The sequence below is a fragment of the Phascolarctos cinereus genome, unplaced genomic scaffold (genome assembly GCF_003287225.1).
Source record: "Phascolarctos cinereus isolate Bilbo 61053 unplaced genomic scaffold, phaCin_HiC Scaffold_7;HRSCAF=346, whole genome shotgun sequence".
Classification (NCBI taxonomy): domain Eukaryota; kingdom Metazoa; phylum Chordata; class Mammalia; order Diprotodontia; family Phascolarctidae; genus Phascolarctos; species Phascolarctos cinereus.
Window position 1 is genome coordinate 69,455,192 of NW_027556180.1, and position 21,792 is coordinate 69,476,983.

Below are 21,792 nucleotides of genomic sequence, written 5' to 3' on the forward strand. Positions count from 1 at the left end.
AGGAGAATCTTTGGGAAAGATTTCCCCTCCCCCAATCTGAAAAAATGAATAGCTACTTATAACAACCTATGGTTCTAATTAGTCAGGGATCTTCCCAAAAATCTGGAATGATACCTGAATGGGCTATTCACAACCCCCACTCCTGCCAAATTCTGAAACTCCAACAAAAGGCTGAATTTGCACTTCTGTTCAGGAGCTAGGTAACCTCTGAAGTTTCCTTACAGTTTGATATTTCACTCTGGAGAAAGGTAGTCTGATCTTAGGGAGATTGGTTGAGAGGGTTGAGGAGGGGTCCTCCCTACCCCCCCTAAAATAACATAATACAGGAGCTATCTCCTCCTCACTGTTTCTGTCTTCCCTCTCCCCATAATTTTTAGGCTATAATTTTCTCCTCTTTCATTTTCTGCCTCCACCAGTGGTTGAGATTCCTATTAGAGTTTTCGGGGGGAGATCTCGGCTTTCAGCCCACTGCCTTACCTAGGATTAAAACAACTCTAAATCATCTTTTCCCAGCTCTTTGCCCCACTTCCAACTCCCAGAAGGACATTTTAAGGGAGCTAGAGTCAAGGAGCTAGACCCTAGCGTCTTCATCCTCATCCACTGCTTTGATTTTCAGACAAGTCTCCCCTTGTTAGACCCCAAACAGGTACAACAGGAGAAGTGGAGGGGAGGGGAGGGGTCACGGGGCAAGAAAAGGGATCTACTTGATCCTGCTTCTCCCTTCCTTCCCACCCTGAGGACTGTTAAGGAGATACACTTGCTTGCCTGAGCTTACAGTGCACAATGAGCAGCTCGAGTTCTGATGAGTCATGAGTGGAAATGTCCCCAGGGCCAGGTCAAAGAAATAAATAAATGTGTAACTGAGAACTAGACTGCTTCCTCCTCTTCCCTTTTCTCCTCCCCCTCCTTCTCTTACTCTTCTTTCTTCCTCAGAGTTCTTTACTATGTTCCTACTACCCAACCCTCCCAATTTTCTGTATATGTATTTATGTATACATATGTATATTGTATAAACATGTACATATATGTTACACACATATGTATGGGAGGTATATAATATGTGTGTGTGTGTGTGTGTGTGTGTGTGTGAGATGAGGGACTCCATTTCAGCCTAGAACTGGGACACAGACCTGCCAAGAGGCTATTGCCTCAGCTCCCAAATTTAGGGATTGCATCCAGAAAATAAAGAGGAGACCTGCTTGGCTTATCATTGCCCCTATCGGTGTATCAGATCTCCATTTAGTGAAGATGAAGCAGAAAAGGTAGTGGTAAGAGAATTGGAGGGGTAGAGGAGTATACCCAGGAGAAAAAATTGAGAAGGATAATTTAACCAGAAATCCAATAGGCATTTATTAGGGCCCTATTATATGCCAGAAACTGCAAATGTAAAGAAAAAACCCAAAATGATCTCTGCCCTTAAGAAGCTTAAATTCTACAGGGTGGAATGTGTGTGTGTGTGTGTGTGTGTATCTATGCATCTATGTATCTATGTATATACATAGATATATACATATATAGATACATACATATGTAGATAAATATATGTATGTATGTATGTATATATACAGAGAGAGAAATCACTACAAAATACAGTGTCCCCAAAATCATAGTGCAGTTGGAAGCTACTAAAGGTATAGCTTCCAACTGCACTAGGAGTTTTAAGACACCCTGTATAGACAAAGTAAAATTATTTTGGGTGTGGGGAAGCACTAATGGGCTATTCTAAGAGGTCATATTTGGATTTAAGTCTTCAAATACATGAAAATTTTCTATTTAAAGGATGCTAATTTACCTTTCATCCTCTCTAAAGCCAGAAAGAAGTAAACTGCAGCATGAGGAGGATATGGTTAGACATGAGGAAGAACTTCCCTGTGATGAAAGCTGTGCAGGTTTGAACTGGTCTCAAGAGAGAGTTGTACAATCTTCTTTCCATTGGCCTTCTTGCCTATGATTGGGCATAGTGCTTATTTCGAGTAGAAGTAGGTAGAGATGAAGAAGTGAGGGAATGGGGTAGACCCAAAGATTCTTCGGTTCCTACTGTGACCCATCCATCTCAGATAGCCAGCTACTGAGTTTCACAAACATCAGAAGTTTGAGGTACACTGGAACTCAAGGAGGTGAGGAGGAAGGGTAACACCTGATAAGAGAGGAAAGTGCCATTTGAGTTAATTCCACTTAGAATATTCTCCAGTTGTTTCCCTCATTGACCCTGGAAGTTAGCACCATTTCCTCCTTTAGTGCTCCATCTGAGAAGTACCAAAATTGTACCAGTACTAAGGCTTTTCTCTTGGAAGTGTTGGGAAGAGGTGGTCTACAGGCTAAGTGGCATGTGATTTCCATTCCCTAAGACCCTGTCTAACAGAGCTGGCCATTCCTGAGATGCTAGCTGAACCATTCTGCTAGTCATCATTATTCTTAAAACCTTTCTCCTCCATTCGTTTTCACCTATACTTTCCAACCGACCTAGACTTTGTCCCTGGAAGGGAATAGTAGAGAGTCAGGAGACCCACAAGGGAGGGAGGGAGGATGAGCAATTAGGAAGTACTTTCTTCTCATTAGTCCGTTACTCCCATTGTATCTTCATCTACTCTGTATATCTCGCATCTGAAGATACCAGACCACCTCCTAAGAACAGTACTAAGGTAGCTACCAGCAGAGACCACTAAACACTAATGGACTGAGTAATAGAGAGGCCCAATGTGTCATTCCTGTTCCATGCAGTCATAGCTTTAGAGCTGGAATAGAACCCAGGAAGTCATCTGGTCAAATCCTCCAGTTATATAAATGAGGAAAACAGGATCCAGACAGGTTGAGAACAAAGGTCAAAGGGCTAGTAAGTAGCCAAGCTACGATTTAAACTGGGATCTTTTGACTTCAAACCCCATGCTCTTTCTCACTGTACCCTTGTTCACAGTGGTGACACTGAGGTATGGGGAGGTCTCAACTCCCTGTTGGTCACAGCCTTGCCTGTTAAATACACCATCTCTCCTGCCTTTACAGAGGGGAAGGCACTCAGCTAGAGGAGTCAGACTCCTCAGCTCTGACAGGTTAATAGAGCTTTCTGAGCCCACCCTCCCCAAGCCAGCAGATTTTCCCTTTGCTTCTTCCTTTCAGCATGACAGTTGTCTAGGTTGGTTTTCCTCTTGGAAGGCTGGTGCCCATTTCCGTTCCAGCCTATAATTCAGGTTAAAAGAAGCCCAGAACATGTGCGTCTGACACTGACCACAAAGGAAAAGAAAACAGTCCCTTCCAGGAGCCTGGGGAAAGACAGACTCTGGCCAGTGACAGAGTGGGTAGGAGGAGGAACCAGGGAGGGGCATTACAAACCTCCACCCAGTCCTCACCAGCTCTCTTCCCCCCTCCCCATACACCTTCTCTTTTTCTGCAAATTACCATTGAGTCATTTGGCATGACGGGCTAGGAAACTGTCAGACCTCAGGAGAACGAGACGCTTTATGTATTATTTTCATAGTCCTCATCCAGTCTTTTGGTCTCCCAAGTGGTGGCAATATTCCCAGGCCCAGGTCCTAGCAGGGGGCTGACTGGTTGGCGAGAATGCTAGGGGACAGAGGTGATGATTCACCGGCTTATGCCTTACCATCTGCATCTAAACCCAGGTTGAGGTGGGCAACTTCTGTATGGAAGAAGAACCCAGCAAAGCTTGGAAATGTCTTCACTTCTTCTTCTTTCTAAGGCAGCTGGGTCAATAACATGACCTCAATGTCACATCGACCATTGAGCCTTAGAACTTAGTCCATTTTTCAGTGTCATTGTGTCTGCTTTGTAAGCAATTCTATTTGCATTTCCAGAATCTCAGAACCATGGACTGTTGGAACCAAAAGGCCTTTGTGATCCTCTAGCCCCAATGATTGTTAGGATAAAAGGTGAAGGGATGAGATTCAAAAGAAACCCAACCTATTCTCATGTTCTACATGCACTGGTTGGCCACGCAACCCTTTTGGGTCACCAAGGGTGGTTTCAGCAGAAGGCCAGGGGCTTCCCAGGCTCTGAATTCAAGGTCAGTCTCAAGCTCCTTACTTGCTTACTGTTAACCCAATTCGGTGCTATGAGCGATGACCCTAAATGTCAGAGTTGCCATTTCCATTTGGAAAAAGGGTGGAGGTGGATGGGCTGCCTCTGAGTGGCAGACGTGTTCTCATGGTGGAGCGCTCAGAAGAGCTTCAGCAGCAGAAAGGGACTTGGATCTCAGGGAGTGGGCTTTCCAGAGACTGTTGACCGGGATTACCAAAAGTGGAATTGAGAGACATAGCTCTATTTCTTCTATTTTCCTCTGAGGAAAGGCAGACCAAGCTTAAAGCTACATGGGATAGTCTCCCACCATGCTCCCACCAGAATTAATAGTGAGAATGAATGGATCTCTGCCAGTGGTCTTTCTGTTTTCCAAAGGAATAAAATGGCAGGAACATCAAAGTAATTTCCAGTCTCTCTCCTCTCCAATCTATCATCCATATGGCTGCCAAAGCAAATCTTACCAAAGCACAAGTCTGACCATGTTAACTCCTTTGCTCAAGAATGGTCAATGGCTCCCTATTGCCTCCAGGATAAAATACAAATGGCCTAGCTTTAGAGGTCTTCCAACTTTGAGTTCCACAACCTACCTTCCCAGCTTTCTATCACATTAGTCATTCCTCCCCAGTCTTATCTCAAATTACTCCAAGTACTTTGTGTTCCAGCCAAACTAGATTACTAGCTGCCCTCCCAACTCCCCAATCCATCTCCCTCCTCCACGTACTTACCCCGAAGACTTTAGTGCCCCCCCCCCCATCCCCTATCTGGAATTCACTCCCTTATCAGCTCCTAGTCTTAGACTCACCTTCTACCTTTAAGGCTTAATTCCTATGTCAGTCGCCTCCTAGGGGAAGCCTCCTTTATCTCCCCAGTTATTAGTGCTCTCAACCTCCTTGAATTACCTTGTAGTTAGGCATGTGATGTTGTAAGTGTCTTTGAGGGCAAGGGATCTGTTCATTTCTCCATTTCCTAGCATAGTGTCCCTGGTGCTCCTTAAATGCTTGTTAAATTGAATTGAGGAGTGTCCTCCCTGGAAAGGTGAGATGAACCTGTACAGGGTACCTGTATACTGGTGTCTGAGACATTGTGAAGGTTGGGGGTGGTGCTGCACAGGAGGAGCCCCGTAACTGCTGGCTGAGCCTAGGGGTACACTCAGTTGGGCTATGCAAGGCTCTCAATCAGGAGTGGCCTAGGGAGAATTATTTATAGTCACACGTAGTTCTGGGGATAGGAGGAGTTAGGGCAGGATAAAATTAAGCATTGTATCAGTGGAGTCATTTTATCTCAGGATCAGCTCTCAGTATTAGAGGGCATCTCCTAAGAGCTTGGGGACCAAAAATAAAGCCCCTGGTGACATGCTGACAGGTCTTCCTGAGCTAGGGAGCTAGGCTCAGGGCCAAGGATAAATGATGAGGGGCAGAGGAGATATAGGAGGTTAACAAGCTGCTTGGAGTCAGCTCTCTAGGGGAGATCCTACTTCCTCTGGGGTATTCTAAGAGAGGAGAACAAGTATGGAGCCCACTCCTCCATTTTTTTCTAGGGTCTCCTGGCCCAGGTTCATCCGATCAGAGAGTTAGAGAAGGAAGAGACTTTAGACCCAGTTATGTCCATTTTACAGTTGAGGGAACTGAGATACAGAGAACTAATTTGCTTAGGATCACACAGCTATTAAGTGTCTGAAGTAGGATTTGAAGCCAGGTCTTCCTGACTCCCAAGTCCAATGGCCTCCTCCCTACACCATGCTTCCATAGGCCAATTTTTAAAAACACCGAGTTTGTTCATCCCACAAAGAAAAATTGAGCTTGCTCACAAAGAGGCAGTACAGGATTTGTAATCTGGAAATTGGAGCTTGAATTGTGACCAAAAGTGTGTAACTACAGAAAAATTGCCTAAACTCTCTGAGCTTCAGTTACTTCATCTGTAAAAATGAAGATGACAATGTTTGTCTTTCCTACTTTACAAAGTTTCTTTGAGGGAAGCATTTTGTATGGCTTAGGATCATAGAGTTTTATAATGAGACCCAAGGAGGTTGACTGTGTTGTCCGAGGTCACATGAATGACAAATGGCAGGGTTTGAACCTAAGTCCTTTCAGTCCCAAGCCAACACACCTTCCTCTGTACTACTCAATCTCCCTAAAAATCCTAAATAAATGGAAACTACTATTGTTTTGTATAAGGCACTGCTCTCTGAAGAATGGATTTGAACCTGGATTGGAATTCTCAGTTGAGTTCCTGAATCACTTCTGTTCCCAGTAGGTACTTAAGACTTCTGCTGTATCCTAGATCCAAAGGAATGGGGGATGGGAGTCTTCTGGTGCTCATTATCTCCTGGGTCTTAGGAGGATGGCTATTTAGGATTATGCAGCCAGTCAGATGTTGCTCTTTCCAAACCAAGACTTCTATAGATCATTCTCTATTCTCATCTCTCTCCCATTCACTTTATAGTTGAAGAAGCTATGTCAAAAGTCACCTAATAGAGGTAATAGGAACAGAACATCTGAGAATGAGATAAAAAGGACATATCTGTAGGCATGGGTGGGTATGAATGTCAAGAGGTAAAGCCCAGATCCTATTCTTATCCAGCTCTAGACACTCTTCCCTCATACTCATACCTCCAACTCACTTAGAGGCAGTAGAAGGCTCTAGGGCTTAATAAATATTTGTAGCTATCTTCTTCTACCTGCTTCAGTTTTCCTAGCCGTACATGAGGGTCTTTGTTCCTAAATGTCATGGTGGAGGGAAAAGGAAGATGGAGATTTAACCAGGGATCTTGATGCAGGGTGGGGGGCTGTGAATAAATTTATCTCTTCCCTTGAGACACAATTGCAGAGGTTACCCTTGAAAAATCCCTTCTGAAATCCCTCATTCCCAAATTGCATTGGGTTCTGGAGGCATGGGATTTGAGCAGCAATGAGTGAGGAGAAGAGGAAGGGGCAATGCAGGGACAAAGAGGGAGGAAGGGTCAGGGAAGGTTTGTGAACTATGCCCCATCTATTCCAATGAGTATATAGACAAACAACTGGGCATTTTGAGTTAACTGTTCTGGTGCTGTTTGGACTGGATGGTGCCTAAGACTGAATTAGTTCTCTCCCCCTACCTTTGACCAGGAAAGGGTTAATGTTCCTTGTCTTCTCCAGAGATTGCTTAGGCCCTAATTGAATCGCCAGGCTGAGCAGTCTTGTGGGGTGAAGGGGAGCCTCTGACAAGCTGAGTGGTGACTGGAAGAAGAAAGGAGTAAATGGTGGAGGAGGAGGAAGCAGGACAAAGAAGGAAAAGGAGAAAGAGACAGGGGGATGGGGTTGGAGGGAAGGAGAAGACTAATATAGAAACCTCCTCCCTAAGTACTGAACCAGTCTTCACCAGGAAACTCCAAATATAAGCTCTGCAGGAAGGGGAGAAAAGAGAGAATTGTGGATTATCAAATTTGGTGAGGGTTCAGGACAGAGAGCATCTGTTACCCCAAATCCCCCCAAGTACTTTAGACTTTGAAACAGAGGGAACAAATTGTCTGAGGCCCCCTGCCCTTCTCTCTCCAGACATGGGTGGCATCTGATTCCAGGGAGACAGAGGAGTCTTGAAACTGGGTCAGGAAGCCAAAATTAAAGGGGCTGTGGTTGGAAATTTGGGGAGAAGAGAAGACAGAAATGCTTATTAGACTCCTTTCAGGCTCTCCTCCACCCCAAAGTTGGAAGTAATGTGAGAGAAGCTGACTGCCCCATCCTCTACATCCACCACTCACCAGCCCTCAAAAGGATAGGCCATGGGAGCCCATTTAGTCCGCTGGACTGACCTGAGTTTCCGAGGATGGAATAGTGCATGCACTATTCTCCCTCATGTACCTTCTCCCTCTTCTCCCTCCTCCCCTCCACTCTCCATCTTGCCAAAGAATTTAGACTGGGGGAAGAGAGTTCTGGGCATGTGTGTGTGTTTTCTCTTCTCCAAGACAATTTCTGTTCCAGGTGATCAGAAATAGCCACGAGGTTGCACAGATGCTTTGCATAGCTCACTTCTTTACCCCTCTCTTCTGCTCCCAAGCTTCTAGTACTGTCTACTCTTACCCCAAGCCCCTTTTAAGCAACCCTCTATGGTGCCCACATATCTCCATGTCCCTTTAATTACTGGAGAGAACCACAACTAGCAGGATAAATTTTGGATGGTGTGAGCAAGGCAGGCCGCAAATTCCAGGTTGAAGAAGTTGTTTATATTCATAATAATTTATAACTCAGCTCTGACCCCGGACAGCAGGCTGTGGGCTAGCTTTGGTTTTCTCTGGCATGTGCCTCTGTCTCCCTCTACTGACCATCTTTGGCTACCAGGCTGTCTTTAAGTGGATTGCCTTTTGAGAGTTCAACAGAACAGAACCACTGTCAAACTCTTTCCCTAATTTCTCACCTGAATTCCTCCCCTTCTAGCTTCGGTCCTAGTACCCTAGAATTTAGAGTTGGAAGGAAGCTTGGAGATCACCTTTCACAGACCTCTTTAGCACCAGTTTGGAAAAGCAAATGGACTCCTTTGCAGAGATGGTTTAAATACAGAAAAAGAAAAAAAATATATATATATATATATATACACACACACACACAATGAAATAGCAGAATATTATTTAAAAACAATTTTGTAAGCACCAGGGTAAGAACTCTGGATCTAGACTACCTACTCTCATTTTCTAAAGGAGAAAATAGAGAATTAGAGAACCAGGTTTCAATCTCAGATCTTTTCACTCCAAATCTAAGGCTTGCTCCTCTCTAATTCTTCAGTATCACCCAGTCTTCTTTTTTCCAGGCTATTCTACCAGTTCTTTTCTTAAATTCCAATCCTTTAAATCATGACTCTGATCATTCCTTCCTTCTCTTAATCCCAAGACCATCTCCAAGAGTCTGTTGTCTTTCTGTTAGCCCACAACTAAACAAAGGGTACTTTGTCTATTATTAACATCCATCTTACTCTATCTACTTACTCCCCAAGGCCTGAGCCCTGTGGAGTCAAGGTCAACAATGATGCATCCAGAAAGATTTTTTAAAAAAAGCATGAGACCCAAGGTAGGCCCAGATCATAGATTCAAAGGTCATCTGCTCTGAGACTTCCATTTTACAGAGAAGGAAACTGACATTCAGAAAGGTCCAAGGCTCATAGATCTGGGATTGAAAGGGACCTCAGAGGCCATCTACAATTAACAGATGAGGAAACTGAGGCCCAAGTTGGTTGAGTGACTCACAAGTAGTAAGCATCAAGAACAGTCTTGGAACCCAGGTAATATCTAATTCCAAATCCAGTTACTCTCTCTACTTTACCATGCAGATTTCACTCATAAACCCCACCTGTCCCCAAAATGGTGTCAGATGAATTATGAAACAGTCCTTGAAGTACTGACATTAGGACATGTGGAGGCAGGAATGTTTAGATTCTGTATCATTGCTAGGTGTGTGGCCATTACTTGAACCCTGATTAGTAAAAGAGGGTGGTGGTAGGTTAATGTAAGCTTTAGGGCTTATTCAATGAATCTTAAAACCCTCTTTTCCCAAGAAAGACTTAATTAAAACTTAGTCAGCGGAACTCTAAGGGGATATTAGAAAACTTGGGATGGGTTAGTTTGAAATGATGAGCTGGTTTCAAATTCCTGGGAAAGGATATTAATTCTAAGGAGTCTGTTAAGTGACTGTGATCTCTTCTCCAGAAAAGAGAGAAGAGGAAAAACATTTTAAATTGCAGCAGACTGATGAAGGTGGTATGCCTCAGAGCTAAGGGGTGGAAGATATCAATTTAGGTACACAGAGGCAGGCTGTGGCCTCTCCTTTGCAGGAAAACGCTAAGGATGGGTGAGTTCCGGAGGGAGGGTACTCCATCAGGTTGGGTATACTGTACAGGAGTCTAGGTTCAACAGGATAAATGACCTGCAGAAAAGATAGCCTAAGGCAAATGGTATGCCAGCTGGAGGTAGTGCAGAAAAAAAGACTCAGCCTTGGGCTCTCTTCTTACAGAGGTTAGCATTCTTGAGCTCCTAGCTAAACAGGTGCATCTGGGGAAGGAGAATCTGTCAACGGCCTGGGCCAGGTGCTGGCACAGCCCCAGGGGAAGGACGCCCACTCCTTTGCTTGCCTTTCAGCCACATATTCTCATCCCTTTCTGCTTCTTATCCGCTCCAGTTTAAACTTGTTGAGGTAGGGGACTGGGAGTCACTCACCTCCCCCACTCATTGTAACTGGACCCCCAGAATAGTCCAAAGTTCTTGCAGGGGAACTAGTTGCTCTCCATCATTACCCAGTTGCCTCCTAAGAACAAGAATGTTTGATAAATACAGAGAGAGACTGATGTTTCTCTTAGAGTGATAAAGAACATTAGAACTGGAAGGAACTTGAGCGATCCTTTGTAGGTAAACTAACTGAGGCCCAGAGAGATAAAGTGACTGGCCCCCAATTCATATAAATTTTGAACCCTGGGATTCAAACCCAGGGACTCCCTCTAAATCCATAGTTTTGCCTTTATGGACAAAGAGATCTGAAGCCAGCAGGTTAAAAGGCCACTTGAAAATAAAGTAATCATTGGATGGTTAGACTTTTTGGATGGCCACTTGAAAATAAAGTAACCAATCATTGGATGGTTAGACTTTTTGGATGGCCACTTGAAAATAAAGTAACCAATCATTGGATGGTTAGACTTTTTGGATGGCCACTTGAAAATAAAGTAACCAATCATTGGATGGTTAGCTACTGATACATCTTCAGCTGCTCAGCTACAGAGCTCTTCAATGCTAGGTTCAAGTCTCATCCCCTACTCTTACCTATGAACTTCTGTAAGACATTTAACCTCCTTGAGTCTAGTTTTCCAAGTCTTTAAAAAGAATGAATTGGGCTAAGTGGCCCTTCAGCTTTCTTCTATTTCTACGAAAATCCCATTGTTCCATAAATAGGTTAGTTACATGACAAATAGCCCTGGTTCTTAAGACTCAACTTCCTTTGGAAGGCTTGCCTGCCTGAAAACAGGCCTCAAGAATATATTTACTTATTGATGTCTGAAATTTCACAGAGTCATCCTACTGTACCTTTAAGCCTTGTTAGACATTTAAACTGTAAATAGTTTACCAAATATTGTTTTAAGAGAAGGTATTGGTTGCAGGAAGGGTAAAAAAAAGAAAAAGAAAGAGAGCTCAACCTCAAAATTTTACTTGTGTAGAAATTAACATTGCTCAGGTATAAGATCTCCCCAGTCTTTTCATTTCATCCCCTCCAATCAGCTTCAAAGTCACTGCAAACTCTGGGACAGAAGAGAGAGAAAGAGGGTGTTGTGTGAAATAAATTATGGGTCCATGCTGCCATCTTATGGTTTCCATATGAAGTTACACCTGTGCGCCCACTATTAACTGACCCAGCCAGAAAACCAATGACCTAGCAGAGCTGCCTTCCTTCCCAACAACCCCACCTCCCCGCTCTGCTCTGGGATCTTGGCCACTGGGGACAATGATGGGCCTCCTTTTGCTTGTCTCACGCCTCGGTTAGGGGTCTGGTTGTAGATGATCACTCCTGGTCGTTCCAGCACTGAGATGGTGATTCTATTCTAGAGAAGCCTGGGTTTTGTGTTTTTTTGGTTTTTTGGTTTGTTTGGTTTTTTTTTTGCCTTCCTTTGACTCAGTGACTGAGCCACTTAGACCAAAGGAATGGACATTTATGGTTTCTTTCTTGTCACCATGCATTCCCCGTAATGATGCTTTCCTTGCCTCCAGTGCTGATTTCTGCATTGCTGTTCTGGCTGGGCTTCTTGTCTACCAGATCTGGTCCTTGTTCTTTGACGCTGGGCTGGTAATAGCCCGAAGAACATGTGGTTAAGCGCCACCTTGTGGCGTCCAAGCTAAACTGCAATGCTGGCTGTATCCTGTGTCCCAATGGACTGTAGGGGTTTGGGATTACAGAGAAGAAGATGGGATGGTTGGCCTTCACCTCCTACTGATCCCTTAGGACCTTCACCAGGAATGTATTTTCCCCTTCACTTCATCGATGAAAAAGGTGGAAGTATGAAAAGAAGGGCGTGGCACGGATGTACATACAGGAGTCCAGTTGCTGTTCAATCATTTTCAGTAGTAGTCTCTGACTCTTCCCGATCCCATTGGGGGTTTTATTGGCAAAGATATTGGAGTGGTTTGCCATTTCCTTGTCCAGATCATTTTACAGATGAGGAAACTGAGGCAAACAGGGTAAAGTGACCTGTGCAGGGTCACACAGCTAGTAAGTGTCTGAGGTCAAATTTGAACCCGGGAAGATGAGTCTGATTCTGGGCCCGGTACTCTATCCACTGCACGACCTAACTTCCCATAAAGAGGTGGTGGATTGCATTTGTAGAGAGACAGATTTAGGCTCAATCTAAGGAAAAACATTTTGATGATTAGACCTAATCCAAAATAGATCTATTATTATCATCCTTATTTCTTGTTCTTGTCACTACAGTTAGCCATTTTCCCTTTACAAAGGGAACAGTAATCTGAGGCAGAACCCTCAGGTTCCCACAACTTGAATCAACCTCAGCTAAAGGGATTAAGGGGTACAGAGTCACATAGCAGTTAGAGTGACTTTCACATGGTGTTGTGAAACACTCATCGGACTTGAAGGCAGAAATCTTCAGTGCTAGGCTCAGCTCTGCCACTTACTGGTTGGGTAACATTTTTTCCCCTCAATTTTTTGATCTCTACAATGGGGGTAATAACACTAGTCTTGCCGATCTCACATGGTCCTAAGAATCAAAATGCAATAATGAATGTGAAAGCATTTTGTAAACTGTAGAATGATATGTAAATGTAAGGCAAAGAGGAAGATGATGAATAAGAAGGAGGGTGCTTGAGGAGATCAAAACTTAATCCATATTGGCAACCTCATCTTAAAAAATGGCAATAAGAGGTGGGGGGAGGAAGAAAGAAAGAAAGAAAGAAAGAAAGAAAGAAAGAAAGAAAGAAAGAAGAGAGAGAGAGAGAGAGAGAGAGAGAGAGAGAGAGAGAGAGAGAGAGAGAGAGAAAGAAAGAAAAGAAAGAAAGAAAGAAAGAAAGAAAGAAAGAAAGAAAGAAAGAAAGAAAGAAAGGAGAGAGAAAGAGAAAGAAGGGAAAGGAAGAAAGAAGAAAAATAGAAAGAAGGAAAGAAAAAGAGAGAAAGAATAATAGAAAAAAGAAAGAAAGCCTAGTTTCATTAAAGGTCATAAGTCAGCTAAGTATAGACTTTCATCAGCCCTCTCCTATATATAACTGCTTTAGCCACGGTTCAGCTGTCAGACTTTCTTGGCCTACCATGGAGCCCTAAGTAACACCCTAGCTTGGTTGGGACAGAGATCATAGAGCCAGGTTAGGACATGAGGAGTAAGGCAGAGAAAAAAAGAAGCCAAGAGCTTCATTTCTTGTCCCTCTTTCCCTCTAGCTCCTTTGCCTGGGGTCCTGCTCTCCCTTTACTGCTCTTTCTTCTAAAATCTTTGCCCCTTATGTCCCCCAATCTCCTACTCCCCATACCCAAATATGTCTCCTCTCCTAGTAATTCTGGGGCATAAAAGAGCAGACTGTGCATGAAGAGAGGGCCAACTAACCTGCTTTCCACATTCTCTAGCAATCAAATAATAATTGTTGACATTGATATAGTGCTTTACATACTGATGAAAACAACAGCTAGTGTATATATATAATGATTTAAAGTTTGCAAAGGGCTTTAGAAATATCTCATTTTATCCTCCAGAATAGGAACTAGGTTGTTTTCATTTGTTTTGGTTTTTTGCCTTTCTTTGTATCCTCAGTGCTTTAGCACAGTGCTTGATAAATGTTAGTTGATGGACCATAGAAGGCGGGTGTAATTATTATCCCCACTTTTGCAGATGAGGAAACTGAAGCAGACAGAGATTAAGTGACTTACCCAGGGTCACACAGCTAATAAGTCTCTAAAGTTGGATTTGCACTCAGGGACTTCCTGACTCCTGTCCCAGCATGCCACCCACTTAGAGTCTGATATTGAGTTGGATACCATAGGTATTCTTATTCCTGTTTTCCAAATGAAGAAACTGAGGTTCAGAGAAATTAAGCAACCTCACCATGATTACACAGTGTTAGCTGGGATTTAAATCCAGATTTTCATGACTCCTAAGTCTACTTAGACCAAGTTGCCCCATATCCTCAGCATGGCCTTCAAGGATACATGTCCTCTTTTTTACTTCCCTGTTGCTAACCAAGTTGTAACTGCCCCTTTCCCCCAGACTCCCCACCCTAGTCAAACCAAACCTGTCACACCTTATACCAAAGGGCCTGCTCCTGCCCGTGTCTGGGCCTGTTGCATCCTATGATCTCTCTCCTGCCCCTTTCACCCACCTCGTCTGCATCCAGAATGTTCTCTCCTCATTTCTGCCAGACTTCTTGGACCTCAGCCCCACGTACACCTCTCCTGGGAAACCTCCTTGAGCTAACTGTACCAGTCTCCAGTTACTAAAGGAGCTCTCTGATACTAAAGGCTGCCAGCCTCTCTGTCTTGGATGTGTCTGCCCTATCTGCTTCATGAGACTCAAATTCCCAAGGATATCGTCTCCCTTTTATATTCCTCCCCAATATACGCAGAGTAAGCAGCATAAGCCATCACATTCTGGAGCCTTTTAAGGTTTATCCTTAAAGCAGCCCCATAAAATGAGCAGAGCAAGTATTTTCATTCCCATTTTGTAGGTGAAGAAACTGAGTCTCAGAAAGAAAGACTTAGCCAAGGATACAATTACAATACAATACAATACAATACAATACAATACAATACAATACAATACAATACAATACAATACAATACAATACAATACAACAACACACACACACAATACAATACGATACGATACATACAATACAATATAATACAACATAAAAGCTGAATGCAAACCAGGTCTCCTGCTTCCAAACTCCCTGTTTCTTCCACTATGATGCTCTGTAGACCCTAAGTGCCTAGACACTGACCTTCTTTCTGACTTGTCTTCCTAGAAAGGGAGTCCCGGGAGCATGAGGAACCCACCACTTCAGAGATGGCTGAGGAGACCTACTCCCCAAAAGTTTTCCGGCCCAAGCACGTTCACCTCTCTGAAATGAAGGCTGAGGCTCTGAAGAAAGACCGCCGGAAGAAGCTGACCCAGTCCAAGTTTGTTGGCATTGCTGAGAACACTGCCCAGTCCCGGGTCATCTCTGTCCCTGAAATGAGACAAGAGTCTGAACAAGTGAGTCCTTATGGAAATAATTTCTGGTTGACTCTACCACCCATGCCTTATTCTTGACATTTCCTTGGGATGGCTAAAGATCCCCAAGTGGGTGTTAAGGGGAAGGCTGGGGAAGGAATTTCATGATTGACCTTGGAAATAATTAAATCAGCCCCACTCAGAAGTGGGGAGCTGTATTCTGGCTGTATTAGGGGACTAGCCTGAAGGCAGGGAGAATATTTTGTGGACCTGGACAGGTTCCAATCATTTCAAGAAAATTTCAGAAGTCAGCATCAAAACCTCCACCAGAGAGAACTAGTCTTGGGTTGCCCACATGACCCACAGGATTATGTGGTTTTCCCTGCAATGGTACCCCTACCCAGTTCAGCACTGGAACCCCGTGATTGAAGAGCTTGGGCACAGACTTGTTCTGGAGCAAGGAATTCAGGAAAGGTGAAAAAATGTGTGTAGGGTGAGGAAAGGGGGACAAGGGCAAGGAAGAAGAGCTTTATGCCCTCTCCAAACCCTGGTCTAACATGACACCAGATGGGGAGATCTGGGATTAATGTGGGAAAAAATCTTTAATAAAACTAATAAACTAATTTAATAAAAAAAATTTAATAAAACTAAAAACTAATTAGAAAAAAGGGGCATGTCTTTAGGACCTGCCAGCCCTGCAGAGGTGGCCCTATGTCTTCCCCCCTTAGCAGTTGAAATTGATTGCCCTAACTTTTCTAACTTTCTCTTCTCGCCCTAGGGCCCCTGCCGCAGACACATGGAAGCTTCCCTGCAAGAGCTCAAAACCAGCCCCCGTATGGTTCCCCGGACTGTTTACCTGCCCAACTGTGACCGTAAAGGCTTTTACAAGAGGAAACAGGTAAGCATTGCCCCTCTCTCTTCGTCTCTCTATCAGTTTAATGGAGTCACATAGTATAAACTGCTTGGGATCAGGGGTCAGAAAATTGAAATCAGAGATTATAATTTGGATGAGTTTGGGGAGGCTATTTACGGAGGACAAATTCCACTGAGAGGAAGATAAGAAGCAATCCCTTTCAAGCTGATGCAAGGACAGGAGGATACAGAACAGGGACTCAAAAAGCATTTGCTTAATGAACAAGGAAATGTAAATTAGCACCTAAAAGAGGAAGTTGGTGAGGGGGAGACACCTTTTTTTCTATGAGGTAAAAATCAAAGGAGTTCAGATTTCAGCCAATCCACAAGTCTTTATTGAATGCCCAACATTATGTCAGACACCACACACAGAAATAGTCTGTGGTGAGAGGTAGGGCAGTAGTGGACAAACTAAATTTCAGTTACTCTGGCTGCCTGTCAGGACCAGCTTGATGAACAGGCAAGGTAAGCAGTGGGATTTGGGGATATACCCCAACCCGTCCTTCTGAAATCACCTCCCCCTATCCAAGTGACACAGTGCCTGGAATGTCACCATCGTGAAGAATGTATTCATTCCTTTGGGTTAATCATTGTTGTTTGCTCACTCACAGGTATACACACACCCCTAAGCTGTAGTTTCTTAAAATGGAAACATGCCAGGGAGTGGTAGTAAAACTTAATTGAGCTATCCTCACTGACCTTTTTGTGAGCACTTAGGTAAAGTGTTGACTCTACATGGGTTGGAGCAGTGAAGGGGGAGAGAATGATAAAAATGGGGAGTGGAAGAAACCTAAGATAAACACACAGCCTCTTTCATCAGTTTGTGGGGGATTAGCCCCACTAATTAACTCTGCCTTGAGACCAGAAAATCTTGATGGTGAAGTATAAGGATGCTGTGTATAACCTAATTCTAACTTGGGGCAGTGAAACATGCCAAGCTAGGTAAGAGAAAGACCAGGATCCAGGATTTAGAGAAATGATTTTTGTTTCACTCACCTGCTCTCCCTCCACTTCTCCCTCTTCCAACCCTGAGCCCAAATGTGTCTTTCTCTCCCTCTCTCCTTAGTGCAAGCCATCTCGGGGCCGCAAACGTGGCATTTGCTGGTGTGTGGACAAGTACGGGATGAAGCTGCCAGGGATGGAATACGTTGATGGAGATTTCCAGTGTCACAGTTTTGACAGCAGCAATGTTGAGTGAGGCATCCCTCCCATCCCTCATCCCTCGCCCCTCTACTTCCCCCATCCCCAGCTTTTCCCCAGCCCCCTCCCCCTATTCCAGCTAGTGCCCCTCTCCACCTTGAGGATGCCACTCATTTCATCTCATTTAAGGGAAAAAAATATTTGAAGAAACTGAGGACCTCGGAATCTTTAGCAAGTTCTCAACCTTTTGTTTTTTAAGCAACAACAACAGAGACAGAATAAGCCAAGAAGACACCTCCTTTTTTGGTTGATGGGGTGAAGAGTGGGGTGGTAAGGAGAATGAATGGAGAAGGGAAGAGAAGAAGAGGAAAATAGAGAGCATGTGACAGAAGAGAAATACTGAGAAGGACACAAAAAGTCAAGAAAAGCAAGAAAGACAAGAGGAGAAGTGATTAGTAACCTGTATTGGCTCACATCCTGCTGCCAAAAGGGACCCTTAGCTGGGAAGTGGTTTTGCCTGGGGAGGGCCTGGGCTAGTAGGGGGGATCCAACTGCTTGGTGAGGGTTTTTTCAATTTGCTTTGGTGGAAAGAGGAGAGAGGTTTTGGTGGTAGAAGAAAGGGCAAACCAGGGCTCAGCTCTCCTGTGTCTCCTCCTCCAGTCAGCTCCCAAGGCCTCTTCAGGCTTATCATTCCTCTCCCCTCACCCCCTGATTCTTCCAAGGTTTGTCTAAAAATGAAAATGCATTCCATTACTGTTTTATTTTTTTAAAAATCCAGACTTCTGAGTGATCCTAGCTTGGTAGGATTTTCTGGACAGACATATATTGACACATGATATGCATGTATGTCTGTGTGTATCTTTCAGGCTGCATACAGACATAACCAGTCATTACTACATTACACAGCCTTGGAATTTCCTTTTCCTCCAAGGTGACTAAAATAATGCCAAGGGTGTGGATATGGAATTTTTTTCAATTCTTAGTGTAGCCTCCACAGGGGAGATGGACTGGCAAAGCATTTGTGTGGACTTGTATTTATCCACAAGGCTATATGTCTACATATAGAGATATATACTTTTATATCTTTTTTCTTCTTTCTGTCTTTCTCTCTCTAAATGGTTTGCATTGACTTTCCAAAAATAATTTCAATGGGCACTGAGGACTCTTTCCAGTCTGGAAAAGCCAAGAAAAGCCCAGATTCCCTCCCCCCAACACTAACCAAAATACCGGCATCATCTGCCTGCCACTTTTGGGGGGCAGGGGTCTCTCCCAAGCAGAAAGCTCAAGCATGTGTTTTTTGTGAAGTTTATAAGACAGACCCATCAACATTTTGCATCAATGCTTTCCCATGACCCTGTGGCTCTCCCAGCCTGGGAGTCTGGGTGGGCATGTACCCAGGCAATTCTGTGCCTGTGTACACACAGACATGCTCTTCTCTCCTCGTCACCTCCATTTTTTATGTCTTGTAGCCCTCCACAAATAACTCTCTGGCTTTTACACTGAACTGAGTTGGGCCCTTTAGCTCACAAACATATCCCAAGCCACAGGTTATGAGACAAAAATTTGTTTGGGTTTCAGCTGGATGGAGACTGCATTTTGAAACCCTCTTTCTCAGCTTTCACCTTGGGAGAGGGGATGAGAGGTTGAAATGAGAGGTAGCTAAGAGGGAGAAAAGTAGAGAGAGCTTATATCAGAACTTTGGGTTAATTCTATCCCTGTTGGGAAAGCAATTAACAAGGGCCTTCCCTAGTGCCTTGGAGATGGATAGATAGTAATTCCTTGCCTATCTCATTCCAGCATCAGAGCACAGGGGAGCAAGGCAGTGTAAGCCTCCCCAGACTTCCCTCCCCACCCTGGATACAAGCATAAACAGACAGGAGAGAAAAGGACATGCCCTGTTCCATTCTGGGAAACTGCTTCCCAGAGGACAGCTAGACTCTGGCCATCCCAAGCCAGAAGTTTTGAACAAGGAGGAGATACCAGGAGAGGGGAAAGGACAGAATATGGTTTAAATAGGTACCAAAAGTTGATGGAAACTGGAAGAGAGCTGGAGGGTCAGGAGAGGGAGGAGGGAGCCACTATGGTGAAGCAGGTGTGAGGCCAAAGTTTCTTTCTTTTGGTCTGTGATTCCACTCCGGTCAGTTACACTTCTTCCTTCCTCAAAAGGGAGGGACAGGATGATGCCAGAGACATTTTGGCTGGCATGGGTCATTTGGTCTGGTAATAACAAGAATACTGACCCAAGCTCACCCTCCCTCCTTCCTTTTCTGCTACAGGAATGGGAAAAGGCATTTCTCTTCCTTAGTGGATGAGGTAGCTTTGAGGCTAAATGTTGGAGACAAGGAGGCAGGAATGGACACTGGCAGGGAATCCATCCCTTTATGGATACACCCTTTCAAAACACATACCTTTTACCTAGTGTCACACTCCCAAGGAGACCAACCTCAAACTCAACCCACCTTAATCTGGGGAGAACATAGCAGAGAAGCATGCGTCCTCCATTGAAGGGAATATTCTAAGCTGTAGAATATAAAGAGATAATCCAGAGGGAGTTGCCTTGACTCCTACTTCCCCTCAGTAGAGCATTTGGCAAGGGAGAGGAGAAGGAAATAACCATACTTGAGACAAAGGGTCAGAAGGGGAGGGCAGCAGTAGGGCCATACCTGGGCCTTCTCTGCCTCCCCCATCTCTCTGCACCAGTCCTGATTCCCACCCCTTCCCCACCCCAGACGTTCCCCACATCTACATAGGCCAGTATCCTCAATCCTTTCTCACTTCATTCTCCAGTTTCTCTCTTTTATTTTTCTCCCTGGATCTTGAGCAATCCGTTGGTCTGGGATTTGCTAAGCAGATGCTGGGGTGCCATTTCCCCTAAGATAAGACTGAGCCAGGAATCTCACTTCTGTCCTCTTACTTTCTACCTTCTTCTCACACTCCCCTATCTCCTGTTTCCTTAAAGAGTTTTCTCTCTTCTCTTTTTTTCTCTTTGGCCCTCTTTTCCTTTCTTCTTTCTCCTATCCCTCATTATCTTCACTTTTTGCCCCATTGGATGGAAAGCTTCCCCACCCTTGGCATCCTCTGCTTCATCCCTAGAAGTTGGACATAAGCTTATCCAGGTCTCATGAGTGAGCACTAGAAGTTGCTAAACAAATGAGGATGCTATGGGAAGAAGTCAGTGCACTGTTAGTTCTAAGTCCAAATAAAAGGGGGTCTTCTTTAGCTCCAAAAAGGAACTTGAGTCCATCCTGATCTCCTTTTCCATCTTTCCCAGCTCCTTCAGTCCACTTTTCTAGGTTGTTTGAAAAAACACCAAAACATTGAGAATGGATCTGCACGGATGGAAGCAGCTTGGTGATACAACCCAAGTCTACTGACCCAAACCCTAGTTATCCTTTTGAGACTGCATGAGGATGTTTCTGGGAAGTAAACATCCAGAGGTGGCCACAATTTCTGGGACTACCTGAACTGAGTGTCCCAAACAGGTAGCTTGACCTGAGCCCAAGGAAGGTAGATTGGAGAGATAATGAAGACAGAAAGGACATCGCCTTTTCCCATTGGGCCCGTGCCCCTGAGAGAAGGTAGTTAGGGAAGACAGGTCTGAAATGACACAGGAGTTCAATGGCTCCTATGAAATCTTCATCACTTGTTTTTGAGGTTGGCCATTTGCCAAGTCTTTGCTCATCATTAATGCTCTGGGTTATCAGGGTATCCTGCCAGCCTCCCTATAGGCCTTGCTTAGGAAGGTTTCTGGTCCACCTCCCCCTGCCTCACACTTCTTGGAAGTAGAGGAGCTGCCTCTGTACTCTTCCTGCCTCAGTCACTTTGGTGAGGGAGGATGGACCTGAGCTACCCTTCATTCCCCCCAACCCTAAGGCAGTGAGGGAGTATGGAAAGCAACAGACCTGATGCATAGGCATAGTTTAAACTAACAGCCAGGCAGATAGAAGCCTGGAGACATTGATTCCTAAAAGGGGAAAGGGGTATAGGGAGATCCCACCAGGTCCTCTGTTCACACCCCAGTTCTCCTTCACTGTTACTGCCCATGCAGTCTCCATAGTGATTCTTACAGTTAAGGGAAGGAAATTGGAGATGTGGAACTGACCCATTCCCATCTCAGGCAGGTCAATCATTATAGCAAGCAGCCTCCACTGGTTACCACAGCTACATCCAAGCCCCGAGGGGAAGGGCAGGAGGGTCTTCTCCCCCAACCCCATTAACCCTGGGAAGGTACAGTTCAAAGGTTAGTAACTCATGGGTGTAGTCGGCCACAGAGAAGAGACCTTTGGTCTCTCAGACAGATTTTTTGGTGTGCTAGGCATGATGTTTGGGTAGGGAGAATTTTGAAGTGGGAGGGTTGGGGATGGGCCAAGAAGAGAAGGATTTCTACCAACCAGCAACCTGGGCCTTATACTGCCCTTGTTTGTTTGTTTAAAAAAAAACCACTAGTGTGCAAAGCTTTATATTGCACTATCTCTCCACTGCTTTCTTATTAATTTTTTTATTTCTTTTTTAAAAAACTTTCTTGATTTTCTAATAGAGTGTGTCCTTATGTCATTC

The 21,792-nt window shown here is 44.4% G+C and overlaps 1 protein-coding gene across 1 annotated transcript in view; it reads left to right on the forward strand.

The window, feature by feature from the left end:
- Positions 1-21,792, forward strand: part of IGFBP5 (insulin like growth factor binding protein 5) — a 28,362-nt gene extending 6,570 nt beyond the window's left edge. Inside the window, exons 2-4 of the mRNA XM_021002757.2 lie at positions 14,996-15,225; positions 15,962-16,081; positions 17,162-21,792. Coding sequence (XP_020858416.1) covers positions 14,996-15,225; positions 15,962-16,081; positions 17,162-17,293 — 482 coding nt within the window. The 3' untranslated portion in view covers positions 17,294-21,792. The remainder of the gene's footprint in view (positions 1-14,995; positions 15,226-15,961; positions 16,082-17,161) is intronic.